This window comes from Harpegnathos saltator, unplaced genomic scaffold (genome assembly GCF_003227715.2).
Source record: "Harpegnathos saltator strain DR-91 unplaced genomic scaffold, Hsal_v8.6 scaffold538, whole genome shotgun sequence".
In the NCBI taxonomy this organism is placed as follows: Eukaryota; Metazoa; Arthropoda; class Insecta; order Hymenoptera; family Formicidae; genus Harpegnathos; species Harpegnathos saltator.
The window spans coordinates 361,830-382,500 of NW_020230358.1; the positions used below are offsets into that span (position 1 = coordinate 361,830).

The 20,671-nt window shown below is 47.7% G+C and overlaps 1 protein-coding gene across 6 annotated transcripts in view; it reads left to right on the forward strand.

The window, feature by feature from the left end:
• LOC105190328 (uncharacterized) overlaps positions 1–20,671 on the forward strand; it is a 107,629-nt gene that overhangs the window by 29,084 nt on the left and 57,874 nt on the right. For all 6 annotated transcript variants that reach the window (XM_025303205.1, XM_025303201.1, XM_025303202.1 and 3 more), the window contains 2 exons: positions 16,667–16,809; positions 18,503–18,837. In XM_025303205.1, coding sequence (XP_025158990.1) covers positions 16,667–16,809; positions 18,503–18,837 — 478 coding nt within the window. The remainder of the gene's footprint in view (positions 1–16,666; positions 16,810–18,502; positions 18,838–20,671) is intronic.

The window sequence follows — 20,671 nt, forward strand, 5'->3', positions numbered from 1 at the left end:
TTTTATCGTCTTCTACGCCTCGAGAATATATCGGTCGCGCTATGAAAATAACTTCTGTCTTCGATTATCGCGGCGAGTGGGATTTGCGTTTTAATGAGAACGTGAATTATGTCCCATCTTGTGTGATTCGTCCCCACGTAATTTTTCATCATTCGTTTGACTTTCAGATTCTCCTAGATTCCGCAGCGACCGATAACGTCGCGCGATTGTCCAACAACAACAAAACAACAACAACGAATTCTCGGTTAGATAATGAGATAAGCGTGAAAATGAGGGAAGAGAAAAAACAATATCTCGAGGTGATGTTTTCGCGGGTCGCGCATTTGCAATCCGAAGTTTAATCGCCACTATGCGGCGATATAATTCTCCGATATTGCAGTCTTAATATAAATTATACTGCCGTATAATATTCGTGGAATCGCGCCGGTGATCGTTGCGCTTTATTTATGGTTGTGAATTACACCATTTTCTCACGATAATTGCACATTTGATTAAAATCGCGCCGTTACCGCTGCAACAATAACCGTTGGACGTTGCTTCTTTAATCCGATTATCTTCGAAACGTGTAATAATTACGATAACATAATTCACGTATTATTGCCTTACGTAATTATTGCCTTTATTCTGCATTAAGTTAATAATATTTATATGTCAAACGCGTACATCGGTGACCCACCGCGCGCTTTTAATATCTCTCTCTCTCTCTCTCTCTCTCTCTCTTTCTTTTTCTTTCTCATTTGCTCTTTTCGGGTACACGATGAGATATGTATATCCTAATTAATCCAAGTACAACTGGATTGATTATTTTTTTGATATTTTTTTTTTGGCTCCATTTCCTTACTTGAGATTGTTTAAAATTTTTTGCGAACACGACTCGCGTTACGCTCGAAATATATATTTCGACTAGTAGGAATGACGAAATCCTAGCCAACCGGAAACTAAGGACGAATTATTTCTGTCGTTACGAAAAAGATAGTGCACGAGAGACTCTTCGCTAATGCCGAAAACGCATTTTTCAGTATCGACGTAAAAGCTGTACGGCTCCTCTTACGTAAGAGACGTTTATTTAAGGGCCCGAGCTTTGAAGTCTTAAAGAGGAGATCGTGCAAAGCGAAGGGGCTGATATTGTTACGTCTTTCCGTACGGGGAAGAATTTCCCGCTTTACGTACACGTCTTTATGGAAATCCGACTGTGACAACAAGATACGGTAATGGTGGTGTGTGCTTCACAGCAGCGAGAATCGGTGTCTCGTCGCCGAGTCGAAACATTAATGTGTCGCTGTCTAATATCTCGCGCATACGTGCCGCTTATCTCTTCTCTCTCTTTCTCTCTTTCTCCTTCGCGATCCATCCCTCCTCCCTTGCATCTTTGCATTGATTATTTCATTGTCGTTCATTAATGATGTCAGGTTGCTGCAACTACGGTAACGGCTCGCTCGACGCCGACGATTAATTCTGGAATTGATGGCCAGCCGATGATGATCGAATGGATATAGGATGGGGTAGGGGGAAATAGGAGGAATGAGTGAGCGAGAGAGAGTGAGATAGAGAAGAAGAGGGGGGGGATGGACATTCGCAATGCGGCTGCGACAGGAATACGAGATGTAACGACGATATTTCCGGCGCGAGTAATCCCGTCGCGCTCTGATGCGCGTTCGGGAGATTGGAAGGGGGGTAGTAGCATAGGGAGGGAGAGAGGATTGAGGGTGAAAACCCCAGGGTGGATTTCCCGGTGGGGAAATGTCAACCCTGTGAAAAGTTGCCTGCGTTTTATCGTCCCCGCGGCTACAAACCAGAAGCGGAGCGTATGCGTGTTCCCTGCCTCCCTCTCTCCCCTTCTCTCTCTTCTCTTTCTCTTCAACTTTCTCGCTGTTGCGCATTTGTTAAAGAGAGGAACGCACGGTGAAAAGCGGGAATGGGATCCAGAAAGGTGCAGGAGATGACTCGTTACGCGTTTCCGCGTTCCCCGACGGTTTTCGGGTGCGATTCTGCGTAATGAGTGTTTCTCCCTCTCTCCCCACCCCCTCCCCCCTTGTTCTCTTTCGCACGGTGCGAACGATGACTGATCGTCCGTTCGGAATATCGAGTGATCAAGCTCGAAAGCGCGTCTGCCATAAAACCGCGTCAGCCCCGATGTCGATGTCTGGCGCAAAAAAGAGCGACGTTCGATCCGATATCCCGTTCCAATGCCATTTAATAACGTGATATATATTATATGCTCGCGCAGCGTCAATATTTTCCTCTCCAATAACGGGACACGTGATAACGTCGTCCCTCGCATCCGCCAGGCAATATAAATTACGCATGTCAGGCGAATGCGATTATCATTGTGTTGATTTTCGTAGAGCGTGCCGTCGGGGCCGCGTAGCGCATTTGGCCAGTCATGGCCAAATTTTCTCAGATTTCAAGGTGCGCGTGTACGTATGTAGCAGTCTCGTAGTCGAGCGAACGCGATTGTGCATCGACCACATTGAGCTAAGATGACCGAGGACGATATTTATTCCACCTTGGACTACGTGACGTGGCGCGAGAGCATATACGCAGAGAGAGAGAGAGAGAGAGAGAGAGAGAGAGAGAGGAGGGCGGCGCGATCACGGTTATCGATAAAGGTCGTTAAAGGGAGGAGAATCTTTCTGCACGACCTTGACATATCGCCTGATTCTAGAGCCGCGATTAGAATCGCATTAGAATCGCATTACGTACGGGGGTACCGAGCGACAGTCACGAAATCTACGCGAGCCATATCTCTCTTAATCGCGAGGAGATATCGCGCCCGAAAAGAGCGGCAGGGGGGCAGCGTGGATGAACACGGACTCTATAAATGTAGCAGCCGCAATAATATATCGCTAATATATATTCCGTGCCGACAACTCGCATTTGGTGCTAGCGCTAGCTCGTTACATATGCAAATAACGCTAGGAAATCGTTACAACAGCGTTGTAACCGCAGCGCGCTTACGCGCGTCTCTCGCGGACAATACCGCCCGGGAATTTACGTGTCCGATAAATATTCAGCCGGCTGTCCGTCCGTTCGTTCGTTCGTACATTCGCTTGTTTTTTAGCACGACCGTACGCACAGTAGCAGTTCGCGTCGAATTTAATACTCCGTACTCGCATATTCGAAAATAAAGGATCGCGCCGCGCGGACGACGATGCGTAATACAAAACGACTCGTTTGATTTTAATTAATGAGGTGACGCTCGTCCGATATTGCGGGCGGGTCCTAAATTGCGGGCCGGCGCGACATTATTCCACGTAGGTGTGCAAAGGTACCCACATGAAAATAAACTCGTGACCCGCCCGGTTGATAATCCGGTCATCGGCCGTTCGCGTTCATCGATGGTTACGGGAAAAAGAGATTCTCTCCCGCGTAATATTTCATATTTCCCGGATAAATAGTATATCGGGGCTGTGGTTGGGATTATATCGCTAATATGTTGCGATAGCTCGTCAGAATTAACGAGGCATAGTGAGCGGCTCTGAGCAGCTTGCGAAAATTTATCCGCTGAATTATCAGACTCCCTCCCGCCACCTGGATAAACGTGAAGGAGACGCGGAATTTTCAGGGGATCGCGCGGAAATCAGCGAATTCCTCGGGATTTTATCGGGATATCGCGGACATTTTTGTTCAAACTGTTTCTACCTCGCGAGCGCGTTTGCTATCATTTCGCGAGCGTTCCGAAGTCGTACGAGAACCCTCTACTTCCTTCCAGCGTTCTTCCAAATCTAATATTTGAAACCTGAGTGGTCCTTAATTTTTTTTCTTCCATCGTATTGGCAGGAGACAGTAAGATGTTTGCTCGATAGTCAAGTTCGCTTTGAATTTGCATTTAGGAACGTTCCAAACTTTTTTTTTTATTGCGGATTCAAGAACGAAATGCTTGGAAAATCAAACAGCTCTCGGAAAATATTTTGCGCGTAGACACACATGTTGTCGTGTTTGTACATTTGAAAAAAAAATCGAACAAACAGAACGGGATCATAGGATTACGTAAAATGCGTTGCGCAAACTGCAATCGAGTGAAATTAAATAAAATTCGAGTCGGTCTAACAATGTGATGTAGGGAAATTTGAACTGGGAAATTTAGTCAATAGTGAAAGGTCAACGAAACTGAAACGTAATTCTATGTACTATATAGATGTTTGTTCACTACTGAAAGATTGATTGGACCGCGTGTAACGCGAGTAATTCTACCTCTGGTTGTAGATTAAGTAAACCAAATGATAAATACGACTAGTAATGTGTCGGGTCAGCTTTATGATCTCCTCATTCATTTAAATTCTGAACTCGCGTTACACAAGCGAAAGATTTAAGAGAACACCAAATTTTTCCCCGGAAATTAGGTCAATTAGTTGACTATATTCGGCGCTGAAGTTGGGTTCGTTTACGTTGATACTAGTTACTTCGACGGATCTTTTTTCGATAGCGAATGCATGTGGAATTAAATATCCTCTAAATTACGTCAATTCAACGTCAAATTATCATCGACAAACTGTTATTACCATCGTTATACAATGAGTCGTATACTTCGGCATCATCATACTATTACTGATATCAGTGTACATTAATCTAGATGAGAGCTTGATTTGCATCGCCTCTCGGTTACGCGATCTCCTTGAATTTTTTATAAGTCCAACGGACCTGGCAACTGACACGCACCTCGTATCATGGCCGCGTAACGATAAATGGGAGCCTTATTAATCGTGCCTTGCCTAAAATGATTACAGCACCGGACGGTATCTATCCCCAGTGAATATTCAACGTAACTCTAATATTGTTCCGCGAATTATACGCGGGATCCCTCTCGCCTCGCGAGAGATGTCAGTGGTTGTCGGGGATATCAGTCACGTTGCGGGATGAAATAACGGAGTCCGGTATTTTATCGCACGCTCGCACTCGAAAATTTACACGTCCATCGTGGCGTGTATCGCGTTACAGTCGGTTATTATTTTATACGTGCCAAGTGAAAATTTCAAATACGCCTCCTATTTCCTCATAACAATCATTTGTGATTCCGCGGCGATCGTCCTGTTTGTTCACTCGCTCACAGAGAACGGCCCGGTCCGTATCTATGAATATTCCTATAAGCAGTCGAATCGTGCGGGCCATTGGAAAATCTGTACCCTCTATAACATATAACGCAATCGCGTCATCAAAGATGGAATATTCCACTCTGATATGGGAACGCCATTACCATAACGGCGTAAATTCCGTTTCCCGCTTTGTTCGAAGCGCGACAAACCTAATGTTAATCTATCGCCATCATTCTCATTACCGTCGGTCTCTATATCCGTTCCGCTTCACTGCTGGAAATTAGCGACGTACTGTTTACTAACTTTCCGTAGCTCCGAGAACCCCAGAAATGTCGCGCAATAATAAAATAATAATCGCGAACTCTTGGACATTCTTAGCGCCTGCCTGTCACCAGCGTCGCAATATCGAAGCTCTCTCTCTCTCTCTCTCTCTCTCTCTCTCTCTCTCTCTCTCTCTCTCTCTCTCTCTCTCTCTCTCTCTCTCTCTCTCTCTCTCTCTCTCTCGAGTCAAAATTTATTTTCTACACGGTTATACGGCGACAATATGAATCTAGAAATTTATCTGACGCGAAACGACATTTGATATCTGTTTTTGCTCGATCCTCCCCTACACGCGCAAGCTCGTCGAAGTACGGCGAGTTCTCGCAAGAGGGAGATTGTTGAACTTCGCTAAGTCAAGACTCTTGTGTGGCATCAATTGACGAATTAGCTTGATGTCTGCGAAGATTGTCGCTGATAAATGTTGTTTACTCCAAATATTGACGGCTCGTTGGCAGCGTGCCCGTCACTAATCCCTTACCTGCGTTTTTCAATCTCTCGTCCGTATTTTTCTATATAAATATATATAGCGTGTCCTCATTTCGATATTTTGTACCATAAAATAGAGGGAAAAACGGGAAAAAGTATTTTATATCAATCACACGTTATAAGCCGAACATTAATTTCGTTGAAGAGACACGACAACGAATGACTATATCTCCACGTTCTCTCTCTCTCAAATTCTCTCTCTCTCTCTCTCTCTCTCTCTCTCTCTGTCTCTGTCTCTGTCTCTCTTTCTTTACGCCCGTATGCGCGGCAGTAATTATTATATTCGACGAGACCCAACGGCGACCCGGACATTCTCAATTCTCGTTCTTGCGGAAAATCGATCTCAGTCTCTCTCTCTTCCGAACAATTAAGACTGCAGCAGACAAACTCACTCGATTAATTAATCTGACAGCCGTAACGTTGGAACTATTCGTGTCTCGATGTTTCGTTACGTCCACCTTAAATTAGCTCAACGATCTGTCATTTAAATGCTGCTGAGGAAGCATCTGATTCTCTCTCTCTCTCCCTCCCTCCCTCCCTCCCTCCCTCCCTCCCTCCCTCCCTCCCTCCCTCCCTCCCTCCCTCCCCTCCTTCTCTTTGTCTTTCTTTTTCTCGTTCGAAGTCTGCAAGCTTGTTTTCCACTGTGTATATATTCGAAATGGGAAGACAAAGATTACGCCGATATTGTACAATTCAGGCTCCGTTTACGATGGATGACAGGGCACTTTCGTAGATTAAGAACGCTTTGCAGTTGTTTGGAGTGCAAAATAAACGTCGGGGCACGCAGTGTCACTCCAAATCGCGATAAATGATGGATCGTCCATTCTGAATATCGGCGCGTCACGACGAACTGAAAAAGCGCATTATTCCGCTCGGGGTCTTCCCGATCTCTCTTTTTCTCTCTCTCCCTCTCTCTTCCCCCATCCTTCCCTTCCTCCCTCCCTCGTCCTCGCGACACGGTAATTCATCGGTCGTGTTGCTTTTTCCTCTTTTTTTCTCTTTCTTTCTTTCGCGTTTATTTCCCTGCCGCCCGTGGCAGCAACGCGGGTCTACGCGAGCGGCGAGGAAAATGCATCTAAAGTTAGCTCCGCATTTTCCGAATTCTATATTTTTATTAATTGCCCTGTATTGTGCTACGTTCCCGCAAACCGCAACTCTGTAGCTCAAAGCGTATTCGACAAAATAAAGAAAAAAGAACAAATGAAATTTTTTCCGCGCACAAGTTATCGATCTCGTATTTGTGACAAAAGTTGATACAAGTATAGCAGAATATAACGCGATAAAGAAAAATTCTACTCTTTTTTTTCTATTTTTTCGAATGTTCTTTGAGCTACAGAGTCGCGGTTTGCGGCGCAAAACGTGCACAAACGTAGCACGATGCGGCACAATTAGCAAAAATATGAAAATCGAAAAACACTAGCCGGGCTAACACTTCATACAGGTGGAAAATTCGACTAACAGGTCGTCGTGCCCAATCTGCATGCTACGCTCGGATTACCCGCGAGAAATATCTGTTCATTCTGTTTGCAGAACGCGTGGTTTGCTGTGCCGGCTTTTAATTAGATTAATTGCGTCCGTTTTTGCGTGCGTGCGCATTTATCAAACTTTTCTCTCATCGTCTTTCGCGAGAACCTATTGTTCTTTCTCTCTCTCTCTCTCTCTCTCTCTCTCTCTCTCTCTCTCTCTCTCTCTCTCCCCCCCCCCCTCACTTCCCCCCTCTCTCTCTCTTCATCAACCCCGCGGTTTTGGCGGAGTAACTGCTCTTTTCTCTCTCATACGTGTTTACTCGCGCGAATGATTATTTATTCGCGAGTGTTTCTCCATTATTATTCCTTTTTGTGTTTCTCGTTGCCGAACGATGAGGCGCTCAACGAACGCACGCACGCTGAAATTTCACGCCGCGTTCGCTCGTTTGCGAAACCTGTTGTGCAGCCGCGCTCGCGCGTGCATGCGATTTGTTACAATCGCGCGTTGTTGTTGCGTTCACGCTAAAAGTAGCGGCTTTTATCGTCGACGTCGATCCGTCAGATCGATCAGCGGCGGATCCCAGCAAATAAGCGTCAACTGGCTGTCCGAATAAGTGCCATTCTCTTCACACGCTGAATTATAGAGATTAGATGAAGTGCTCTTGTCAAACAGCTTAGTCGGAAGCTTCCATCATATCGGATAATGTCGTGACGACAATATACCTATATCAAGAGCCGCATCGTGTATGTGTACACGGCGATACGACCGGGTAATCTAAACCCGTAATGAGATGACGCTCTCGATGTGCGTAATAGTTTCGCCAACATTCCAAATAGTTAAGCAGAGACGTTAATGAGGTAGTCACGTGCGACGAAACGCACGTTAAAACCGAGTCATCGTAATACTGAATCATCGGCCACAGAGGGAGGACGAGAAAGAGGAGAAGGAGGAGGAGGAGGAGGGAGAGAGCTGTCCGGTTGCGGAATAAATGTAATTAGTACACGGGGTCATTTTTTCAATAACAAGTCCGCGGGAATCCTTCGGAAACAATTGGTCTGTTCGTTTTACCTGCACTGCTGAGCTGGTACAATAAATTGGAGCGAGAAAAAAAGATATAGTCGTCTCGCTCTAATTTATGGCACTAGTTGAACAATGCAGGTAAAACGAACAGAGCAATTAAGTGCCTCGGCCACGGTTTAATTCCTCCGATGATTGTGGATACTATCGACGCTCCGGTGTATCCAGTTAGCCGAGTTAAGATTTACTTATCTCAGAGCGAGTTTGAGTTGATACAAGTTAGTCCCGCGAGAACGAGGAGGGACGTCTGTATTTCATATGATGGACTTCCCGATTAAACCGATAGCGCTCGGCTGCGGTAAGTGCGAAATTATTTGATGGTGTCCGCGGAGAAGCGGCTGACTGCGAGGTTCTTGTCACACAGCCGTTTGCCCAACGTTCGCGCTCGCACTGCGGTAAGTAGCCGGAAAGATGCGGACCTTCTCCGTGATTTGATTTCGCGCGAAGGGAGCTCATTAACGCCCCAACGGAAGCGTATTTTTCTCGGCTGATGAGATCGTCGCAGACGCATCTCGCGCGAATCTGTTCGGCTATGCGGAGAAAAGGAAATATCGGCCGCTGCTCGGTGATTTCCAGGCATTACAGCTAACATAATGTGATTTCTTGCTTGTTCCGCAAGTAATTCTCACGGTTGTTTGGCTTCTACAAATCTGCTTCTTTTTGTTCCTGCTGTATCGACTCTGTGGTTTTTACTCGTTTAAATTCTCCCGGCGAGCTAGAGGCGAGGGAAACCTCGCGGCTGCTTCGTCACACGTTCGTTTGCCGAGTTTGCCTAGTTTTCCCGGGCGAAAAATGTTTTGCATGCTGTGAGAGCGATGTTTGCTGTGCTTTCTCAGATTCGACCTACCGTCGAATCGCTGACCTGCTATCGTGCGTTCGTTTCACTTACAGCGACGGCTCCCGACAGCACGAAACTTTTTCGGCGTCGCACAAAACAGAGAGAAAGGAAGATTAACCTAGTGACTGGACCGACACAGTGTAAGCCGTATACGTCAATCCACCAAAAACCTCCGGCTTATCCACCCCTGGCTTACCCACTAATTTGGACCGCCTCAACCTGTCGATGCGAACCAAAAAAGGGGGAGAACTCTCCAGGTTTCTCCGTGTATCTGAGTTTGATTGAAATACCCAAACCTACGTCCGTACGTTTTATCGCAAAGAAACATTCCACCACAAATGTATCGGAACGCTCGCTTTTGTCGATAGTTCATGCTCTGGCATTGGCAATCGCGTGCAAGGGCCGAAGAGCCTCCAAGGGATAAAGTAGTACGCGCGAACACACAAACAATAGACACTTACATGCATACCTACACCCATGCATAAGCACAGCACATGCATAGCGTCGCTTCGCCCGAAAAAGTGTTTCCACCTTGGCATATCCCAAGCTGATGACGAATAACAACGCGGCGCGAGGTGCGAATCGCTCTTTCGCAGGATTGAAGCGACGAGATCTCGCATACGTCAGTCATATATTTTCAAACCACGCACCTTCAGCATCTGTCATGTACCGCTATGCTTCTTTTTTTTTTTTTCACGTCCGTCGCCCATTCGCCGATGTAACCGTGTTTATCGAGGAAACGCCGCTTCCACGGCGGCAAAAACAATAGCGCTGTGGAAACGTTCGCGAACGGCACGATCCAGGTGTCTCTCGGTGTGCGGCTAAACGATTCGGAGCGTGTTCTCGGTTTTATTCAATCAGGACCCTTCGCGCAAAGCGACAGGTCCTGATTTTCCATAAAGATACGAACAGTCATTCGCGTAAGAAAGGGTCGGATTGTCTCAAGATATATGCGCCCGATATGCGCGAGCACCCACTCACCCACCCATCCACTCACCCTCATCCCCTTCTCCCCACGCGATGAAAAATTGAAGTTATTTGACTCGCAAACGACAATCTCTGTCTCTCCCCTCGAGCCTAAGACGCGCGTTTGTATATCCCGATATGATCCTCAAAGTTTCGCTATCGGTATATCAGCTGGACTGGGGGTGTCGTCGGGGTGACGGGGCTGCAAGGCGATCCGGATCTCCGGCGAGAGAAATATCCTCTCGTAGCCGGGCGCTACTGAAAACAATGGAGGCGGAAGTTTTCTGCCTCCGCCGTTTCTAAGTGGTAAGAGACGATATACGGTGGGACAACACTCTCGAATCGATAAGTGCGCGCTGTGCGGCACAGCGTGCACACACACACATACACACACAGAGATGTACACACACATGCGCGCGCGAACGTATACAGTGTATAGCTGAAACGAAAGACGGATCGAGGGTTCGTCGCTTTACTCCCCGGAACTCGCGTCAATTTTTATCGCTTTACCGCGCAATTTCCACCATGCGTTCTCGACGTTCTCTCAACCTACGCGCCGCAGCTACGCCCCTTTGCATCCCGCTGCCGAGCTCGCTGCACCGCTCGCTGACTCGCGCCACCCCTGCTTCACACGTTGCGTGAAAAAGTGCGACTCGGTTTTGTAAGTACATATTCTCTCCCGCGGTAAGTGTGTACTTCGCAAGTATGCGCGCCACGTTCAATCGAGGATTGTTCTTCCCTCTCGTGGTGCTCTCTTAAAATTTCTTTCGACTTTCCACTGAAAACGAGTGAACATTCACTCGCGGCGGTCGCAACGAGGGATCGCGAGTTTAAAATGAAATTTCAGAGTTAAAAATTTCGAGAGATCTCGGAGATTCTTAATCCGTACGAGTGAATCGGTCCCGGCGGAGTACTTCGGATTCATTCTTCTTCAAGTTCGGATTCTTCACTCGATATGAACGCGAGAAGCTGCTCAAATTTGAGCGACACTCCGCGCCGCACACTTTGCTCCTCGAGCGGAAATTCACTCGAGGAGGAGATTTAGAGAGCACGTATATCTCGCCGATAATTGCTTACGCTGTATTAGATTCCGCGTTATTACTGTGATTTGGCGATAAGCATCGTCGTTCGTTAATGCGTTATCACAGGAAATGGAATTACAGCGTGTAATCCAGCCTTGCGAACGGATCGCAGCCGCGTTTACTGCGGCCTTTTCGAATTGCTCTCTCCTTGTGCGCGATCCGCCTAGTTATATCCTCCCGTGTTTGCAGTCCGGTTACATCCGGTATCGTGCAATTAGCACAATTAGTCATCAGGCAAATAACATTGACGGAGCTCGAGCCAAATCAGGACGCATTCGGCTCGCAAACCGCTACCGACGACCAATCGTCGACTCGAGAGTGCGTCGAGAGTCCATAAACAATGTTTAATTGGAGTCGTTTCCGAGGCAAATCGTTCAACGTGCGAATCGCGGTACCGAAAAAAAAAAATGGAGAGGCGGTTCGCTTTCACACTTGGAAAATTTTCCCGTCGAAAATCGCGCGGCACAGACGAGAGTAAACGGGAAAAGTCCTATATAAGACGTTATTCGTCGCTGTTGTTTACGCAGAACATAGATTGTGTCTGAACTAGTCGTACATCTAAGCCAGTTACGTAATTATACCGTAACACTTGCAATTGCCACGGAATTTATGTGTGGGCGGTTTTGCATAATGGACGCCTTTCATACACGAAGTATGATACCTCTGCTGCTGCTCCGTAACAGTTTGGAAATTTGGAGAAAGTTTAGCGCGCCGACCAACCGTGTAACTATTTCGCAATATGGAACAATAGATAGTTGGCTGTTGTCCGCATTACATCGAGCATCGGATCGTAAACTTTCCGCGAACCGATCGCGAACGATGAGCGATGACGATGATATGACCAAGCGAAACCCGCGAATAACGTTTCACCGCATGAGTATGAGAGAGAGAGAGAGAGAGAGAGAGAGAGAGAGAGAGAGAGAGAGAGAGAGAGAGAGAGAGAGAGAGAGAGAGAGAGAGAGAGAGAGAGAGAGAGAGAGAGAGAGAGAGAGAGAGCGAGAGAGAGAGAGAGAGAGGGAGAGTGGGAGAGTGGGAGATGGTGTGAGAAGGGGGGAGGGGTGAGAGGAGAGAATAGAAGAGAAGGGAAACATTTTTCCGCGGGAAGCGCGTTGCCAAACGTTTCGCGAAGGTAACCCGAGATATTTAGATATCGAATACGCTGACTAATGCGAGAATACCGGCGACGTTACGTTTTACGCGTATTCGTACAGCGCGCGGGCGTTCCCGAGTGATAAACAGAGGGAAAAATGAGTCGCTCGCGGTGTTTTTGTTTTACGATATTATCGGCGGCCCGCGCGTTTGTTCGGCCCTCTCGTATGTTAAAAGCCGACTCTAAAACCCCCTCTCGGTAGCTGCAGTGTTTTCCTACATCGACGAGCACCCTCTCGCGCTCGCGCGCTCGCGCGCGCGTAACCCTTACACACGCTATAAGCTCGTGCACTTTGAAAGCACGCGGGGCGCGCTGCGAAAGTAATCTGAGAGCTCGGTACACACAGTACTCGCAGACCCGTCTCATTCATAATTTACAGGGCACACCGAGCGAGAGGAATACCGAGAGGGAGAGAGGGCAAGGGAAGAAGAAGGAAAAAGGGGCGAGAGCGCGCGCGCGCGAGAGAGAGAGCTGCGAAGCATGACTTTCTGCTCGTCCCGTATCCACCGCTGTCTCCTGTGCATTAACTTAATCACCTTCGCGTCTTATATTTTTCTTCTCGAGCTTTACGCGCCGTAAGAACGCTACTCGTTAGCGTTATTATTACGATTCCGCCGATCCCGTCGCTCGCTCGCTCGCGGGCGACCTCTTCGTCCCGGTGTCCGATTGTAATACAGGCTTATCGATCTGTCAGTTTACTCTTTCATTCACGACTCGCGTCTCTGTCCGCCGCGCCGTTGCGTCCTCTTTTTCTCTCTGGTGTCTTTAACGAGTTTCCGACGAGACTATATTTCGTGTTTGCCGTATGGTGCGCGATGGACGTTGCGCAGTTAACCGTGTTATCTTTATTCGATTTTCCATTTTCATTCGTTGCGCGCACGGCGCTCCCGCGAAATATGATATCGGCTCGCATTCTTGCATCCCCGGGCGTTTTGTCGCGCGTGTCGCGTGTGTATATGCGTATATGTGTGTGTGTCCTTCTTCATCGCGCTCTGAATAGTTTCGTAAGTTTCTTGCCCGGGAATTCGGGTTTCTTGCCTCGAATTAAAACACGGACGACACTCGCTTGCGCTAAAAAGTGAGCGAGTGAGTTTCCGCGGAATACTTTAGAGCAAGTTCTTTTTATTCGCACTTGCCGATTCGAAGGAAACTTCGAGGATATATATTTATATTGTGCGTCGCCATGAACACGATTGCGATTTTCTTCCCTTCCCCCACCCCCCGCCTCTCTCTCTCTCTCTCTCTCTCTCTTCTTCTTCTTCTTCTTCTCACGCAACCATCATCGTATATTTACATTAACTCTGAATGAGCATTTCCGTGAAGTGCATTAGCGATTTAAAATACTCGAGCTACGCGATTTCATCGTCAGCAGTAGCTGGCAATACTTTCCCTCCGTGGAAAATTCAGAATTTTCTCCGCGGCACGTTCACCCTCGCGTTCCTCCGGCGCCAACCTTCGCGACGCAGTTCGGTCAAACGGCAGTCTCCCGTGTTCTCTTCGTCACGACGTCGTTAGGGAAGTTTTTGTCGATATCGGATTCCGCCGGTCACCTGTTCGGGCCGCGGAAAATCGAGATCGTAGATCACCGTGACCGGGGCGAGCGAGTATCATTAGCGACAATGTGCGGGCATCGAAATTCGCTTTGACGGAAATTGGGTAACATGACCGCTATCGTATGATTAAATGCCAGCCTAGGCAGCAGCAGCAGTAGCGCGCGCATTGGCTTCGCGTGCGCTATGCTACGTAAATGTCGCGGCGAACACACGCCGCGCGATGTTTCGATACACGATCGCAGCACGTGGGAGCAATAGCGCAGATAATGATGTTTCTCCGAGCATCGCCGCGACGAGAGAGAGGCCTGCCCGCTTGCAATTTCGTCGATTCCCACGATTCCCGCCGCGGGAGATCTCCCCCTCCTCGCGCCCCTCCCCTTCCGGATTATTTCGTCGAGTATGCCGAATTTTATCAGCTACACCACACGTGCGACATGCGCGATATCGATACGCTCGGTTCATAGAATTAATTCCATTTCCTCGCAGCGTATCGTCGAACGGTCGCGCGATCTCTACCGAGAAGCTGAACTTTAAAAAGAGCGATTGTTTCGGCAGTTCTCGGTAAGGGCCCGCGTTCCGCCCTCACCTAAGACATCCGTATTTTTATCTCGATAATGCCGTCGCTATTTCCGTTGTAAGACACGTAGCGCCGAGTATTCCTCAGAGGATCCGCGAATTTCGATTTTGGAGAGCCGGCAGTAGACGGAATTTCCGCTCGCGCTCCTAAAATTAGATTGGACGGGATCCTTTTATTTTCCGGCGGGAGACGTCGCCTTCTATTCAAACAGCCATCATGCTTCTTATTTCGTTCTCCCGGTGTCTACGCGCCGGTAGTTTCCGCCGTTTCTGGGACGTTTCATGTAGCAGCGACGGCGACGGCGACGGCGGTCCCGAGCGGGTTTAATTGCGCGGAACTTACGGGACGGCTGGCGGCAGTTTCTTCGTCTCTCTCTCTCTCTCTCTCTCTCTCTCTCTCTCCCGGCTCCGTCGCGTAGGAGAAATTTAATTGGTCAGGGGCTATCGGGGGCTTGCGGCTTGTCAAAACTCTCTTATCGGCCTGTCTCCGTGATTCCGTCTTTCGTCCGTATTGTCGTGTTCGGATTCCCCGACAGATTGCGAACGCCCGTACGACGGCTTGTTCCATTTCAGCCAGCAAGTGATATCGATATTCCCGCTATCTTGACGACCGTTGCAACGACAACGAACGACGGAAGCCTTTTTCGGCACGAGACACTCCCGTAGCGTTCCGGTATTCTGTGTATCCTGTGTATTCTCGGTTACGTCCATTTCCCGCGGATTACACGGCACATTCGTCCGCGCGTTCCTGCATCTTTTATTCCGTCTCTCCCTTCTTCTCTTCTTTACCCCTTTCTCGAATAGTATTAATATTTCTTGTTGTCCTTTTTCTCGACGAAGCCGCGGGATGTCTCTCCCGTCAATCCCAATCTCCCTCGAATAGCACGCTCTTACTTCTTTGTCGTTCCGCTGAATTTACCGTAACTATTGCCACTATCGTCATGGTAGTCGGAGGAAGCCGCGCGCGGTGTACGATTCGTAAGTAAGTAAGTAAGTAAGTAAGTAAGTAAGTAAAGTTTGTCAAATTGTATTTACTTACGTTACACGCCAGAAGAATTTGGACGATGACACGATTTCGCGAGGTATCGCGATCCGAGAAAATACCGATAGGAGTTGTGACACGCGTTACACTCGTCTTACGCTGACTCTTAAATGCTCTGAAATTTCTCGCGCGACGTACCACGACGTTGTATCACGAGTACCCGGCGTAATCCGCTCCAGCTATATATAAATATGCCGGATAAAACTACGAGTACGCCGGGTGGCGGCAGCGATCGAGATTTTGTTTAATAACGGCCGTGTAAACCGGGATTGGAAGTTTAACGGCTCGAACGCCGTTAAAGAGTCTCGAAACGAGCGCGAACTAATTACACGCGGTCGTCAGGGTAATAACGAGGATCACGAGTGTCGAAGTTCTCTGATTGACTCTCCCTCTTCCTCTCCTTCTCCCTCCTTCCCTCCCTCTCTCTCTCTCTCTCTCTCTCTCTCTCTCGCTCTCGCTCTCGCTCTCGCTCTGCGCTAAATATGATAAAAATTGCAACAATCTGATAATATAATAAATACATGCGTAATCAACGGCTCTCATTAGACAATATAATTATAATCACCGAACGAGCGAGATGCGCGTACACACACGCGCAGATACATACGCGCGTTCATATCGCGTTATTAGATAAATTTCATGATCGATCGTCTCTCGATTATTTAACGGGACTGATTCGAAACGGTGGAGAGCGAACGAAGCGCACGACGACGCACGGCTGGAAATGTCAATGGCAAACAATGTGATTGATTGCCGCGTACACCATTTCGTGTCCGTCGCGAATACAGAACGCTCTGCCCTTCCTCTGCCCCATCGTCCCTCTTTCCATCATTGTCCCTCTCGTTTACTCTTTGCGCCGCGGGTCGATTTTGCAGGTGGATCCGTTTTATTCGCGCAGAATCTCATCTCAAAAATTCATTTCGCTCATCATCTTTTCTCTTCTCCAGCGTTCTTTTGTAACGTTCTCTTTCACTCACTCACTCACTCACTCACTCTCTCTCTCTCTCTCTCTCTCTCTCTCTCTCTCTCTCTCGTTGTATACGAAATATATCGAATTGAGATATTTCTGTTCCAGCGACGGTCGATTGGTAGAAGGCGACCAGATATTGGCGATCGATGGGCAACCCTTAGACTCGAACATCTCCCATGAGCAAGCAATCTCCATTCTTCAGAAGGCCCGTGGTCTGGTTGAGCTAGTCGTAGCGAGAAGCACCCAAGGTAATTACAATCTTTACCGTGAGTGGAACCCGCTTACATTAGACGACGGTTGGTCGTGAATCTTTTCCCCTGGTGTGGATTCGCCAAGAGTGACGATTTTCAGATCCGAAAGCTCTTGGAAAAATCCTCACTCTTCATGAGTCTGCGACTGGAAGAAAAAATTCACGATTACCTCCTAGGAATGGCACGACAACGTCTTCTCGGTTGTGACTCGCGGCGTAATGAGCGACTTGGACGACTCGTGTCATCCAAGTCGCTAATTGTCGTGCAATTCCGGACGCGCGACAAATCCCACTGTTCGTTGAATGCGGAAATTCGCCGCAGAATATTCGAACGTCATGAACATTGAACGTCATCGTATCTTTTTCTCTTCTCTCTCTCCCTCTCTCTCTCTCTCTCTCGCTCACTCACTCGCTCGCTCGCTTTATTTATTCTTACAATCTTGTTGCAAGCGCGGAGAAATAACGGAAAAATTTTATTCGTTACCGCGCGACGGCGACGTTAAAATCGTCAGTGTCAGCATAAATTTGGATTCCCGCTTGATTCCCCACGCCGCGAAGAGTTAAATTAGTTTCACTAAGCTTTTTTCTGCGCACATCGTTGCATATGGAACAGCAAACTCGCGGCGGGTTGTTCGTGCGTATACACATCGCGAGTGACGCAGTTGATTCGAGAGAATATCCCTTTACCAATGTTAACTTTATTTTTCTGTCTTTCTGTCTCTCTCTTTTTTCATATTACTTTATTCGACGGGATTTTTCGCGAACGCGTTATGACAGATTTTGCAAAGTTCAGTAATCGGAGTCCACGCGATGCGCGAATCCTCTTTCTCGGTGGGCAAAATTCCTTTGTCGCAAAAAGAGAATGACGGTTCTAATGAACTTGCGGAGATGAGTTACGGGAAAGCGAGAGAGGCCTCGAGCGTTTACCGTATTCGCATTAATATTCAAGCACGGCGCAGGCCGGAGGAGTTACAAGAGTGCCGCGAGTGCGAGTACTCTCTAAATATCTTGGAGTTTGAGCGAGGAAATCTCTTTTAAAACGAGTGAAAATTCACTCGTCGAGGCGACGGTAAAAATTCCACCTCTCGACATCGCAAGAGTGAATGTTTAACTCGAACTTCATCGAGTGAATTCTTAATTCATGCGAGTGATCGCTTTAATCGACTAGAGTAAATTGGTTTCAGCCACAGCGGATTATATCCGATTTGTTGTTGGTTTTTGAATGGAAATATTTACTCGACGATACGGAGCGGAGATTCCATTTTCTACGAATTCAAATTTGAGTAACTCAGCTGTTGCTCTCCGTTTTTCTGGTAGAAAATCCCGCTCGAGGTAACGTAGAGAGTTTTTCCGTTCGAGGGCTCGAAAGTGCGACACGAAAGTGCGCTCTCCTCTCCTCGTCGCGAACGCTCTTTGAAAGGATAACAAAGATATTAGCTGAATTCGAAGGTCTTTTCCCGCAAACACCGTGAATAAATGATGATGTGAACGAAGCGGTTTTCAATGAAAAGTACGCGAAAACAAATGAACAAAATGTCTGATGCACGGGAAAGAATCTCAGGATCATGTCGATATTTTCAAGACGCACAACGACAAGCGACGCATTCCGCGTATCATACCGATTCTGGTTAGCCCGACTAATAATGAAAGTGCTTGTACAATGGGCGGTATTCGGTGCGCTTGCTTGACAGACGTTGGGAGCTCTTTGCCAACGGATGAATTGTCCGGTGGTTCGAGTTCGACAGCGGCCGCAGGAGCAACGTCGTCCATCGTCGGCGGCGGTGCCGCTGCAGGGAACAACCAGACAAGCTCCGACAAGGATCAATCGGTGTCAGCGTCATCCGTCGTTACGCCAGTACCGACCCCGAAGTCAAGTCAGCCGGCCAGCACCACTTCGGCGGCCACCCCGACACCTACGCATACGCCAATACCTACGCCGACCTCGACGCCGATACCTGGTGGCCTCGTTATCGAAAGGAGCCCCTCCGCCGTTAGCGACGCCTCCAAGAGTGGTTCTGACATGGTGGTGAGTTCTCGTCGTTTTTCTTCCCTCCCCGTTTAACCTCCGATCTGCCGTGTGTTACCACGGCATGCCCTACCATTTTTCTTACCAACGGCCTCGTGAGAACGCCGCCGTCGCAGTTGCATCATGATCGGCGATTTCGTTGTTTTACATTCTCCTCGTGCACACGAGATACCCTATCGTGACGTCATAATCGGTAATAACGTCTGCCTGACAAGAGCGGCTGTGATGTGAGAATATTCAACAGCCGATAGTCTTTGCTGTTTTATTGTCTAGTCGATTTTGCGCAGATTTTGTCAGATATATCAAGGTGTGAGCGGATTAAAAGTGAATAAATAAGTAATTAAGGAGTAATTAATAAAAATGATTATAAGGTCTTCATGCACCTTAACGTTTGATCAAATTCGCGCAGGAGTGCCAGAAACTGGCAGACTGGGCTAACATCAGCAATTTGATATCTCCTTTTTAATTACGCGTTTAGCTAAAGAATTTTTTTCCCGAGTGCTGGGAGCGTAAATTAATGAAGCTACGAGATCTTGTTCGACGTCCTTCTCCGCGTGTGCGTGTGCGTGTGTATACTCTGGTGTGTGTAGTATGTGTGCCCTTGTCGTCATCGACGCCCGCGAACGATCGTAACACGGCTGTTCGTAACGCGAGGGATAACTAGACATTATCCTGCCGTGAACATCGTTCTTTATCTCCGCGACGAAACGATCTTGCTCGCCGTTTTGTTCTTTCCCCCTCGGCAGACCGATTCCTCGGATATTTTCTCTTAACGTAAACCATCGCTCTGAATTCTTTCCCGCGTGAAGGACCTATCCCATCGGCTCTTAATAAGCGCGCGCTCCCCTGTCGACGACGGCCTTTCTTATTTTATCCCGTGATTCCGCAGCCGGCGGAGACCGAGCTTTTTCGAGCTAATCGAGATCTTCGTGTCCTCCCGTTCCGGCTCTCGGTGTCGGGTTAGGGGTTGAAGGGTACTCCGGTTGGGGTTGGGCCGAAAGAAATATTTGCGGCGGAGCCGCTTGCCCGAGCGCCGGCAAAATCTGCCGATAAAATCCCGGTCGATACACCGAGGCATAATTGGCCTCATTTGAGGGGGCGTCGCTTTCCTCCCTTTTCTCTTTCTCCTTCGTCGCTCAGGCTTCCTTCCTGCGCCTTCTGTTGTGACAATAGGAACAGTGCGACGGGGAATAGAATTATTGGCGAAGCCTCGGGACGGCATCCCGAGGCAATACACTCTGGCCAATAGTATTTATCTTGTATCTGCTATCGACGATATTATGCGGCGATATCGCGTTTCCCCTGACTGGCGTCGAGTAACCCCTCTATGAAATTATTGCTTATTTGAAGTTGAACGTACAGCTTATTTTCATTATCCTCCTTCCTTTCATCGGCTTTAGGCTCGCGCTCGTTGTTTATTTCGATGCTTGACACTTAAATCTATACGTATAGGCACATTTTGAATTTTCAATCACTTTCCCCGCGAAATCGCGTATTGTACACTTCAGCCGGCAGGCAGTCTCGCGACACGTTTAACGTTATTTTGTGAACATTGTTGAGTGACATATTACTTAGCGTAATTAAATCGAAATATATATATATATATTTATTTATTTATTTATTTATTTATTTATACACGCAAACATGCCTTTCGTTTATCTTCAAAAGTAATTCTGAACAATTAATCAGGAACCTCGTTCGGCGCTATTAATTTTCCTGGGAAAAAGAGGAAAAGAAAGAGAGAGAGAGAGAGAGAGAGAGAGAGAGAGAGAGAGAGAATTTTCAATCAGCTACCACCAACGTCCAGGACGATTCTTCTTGGACTCCCTTCGGC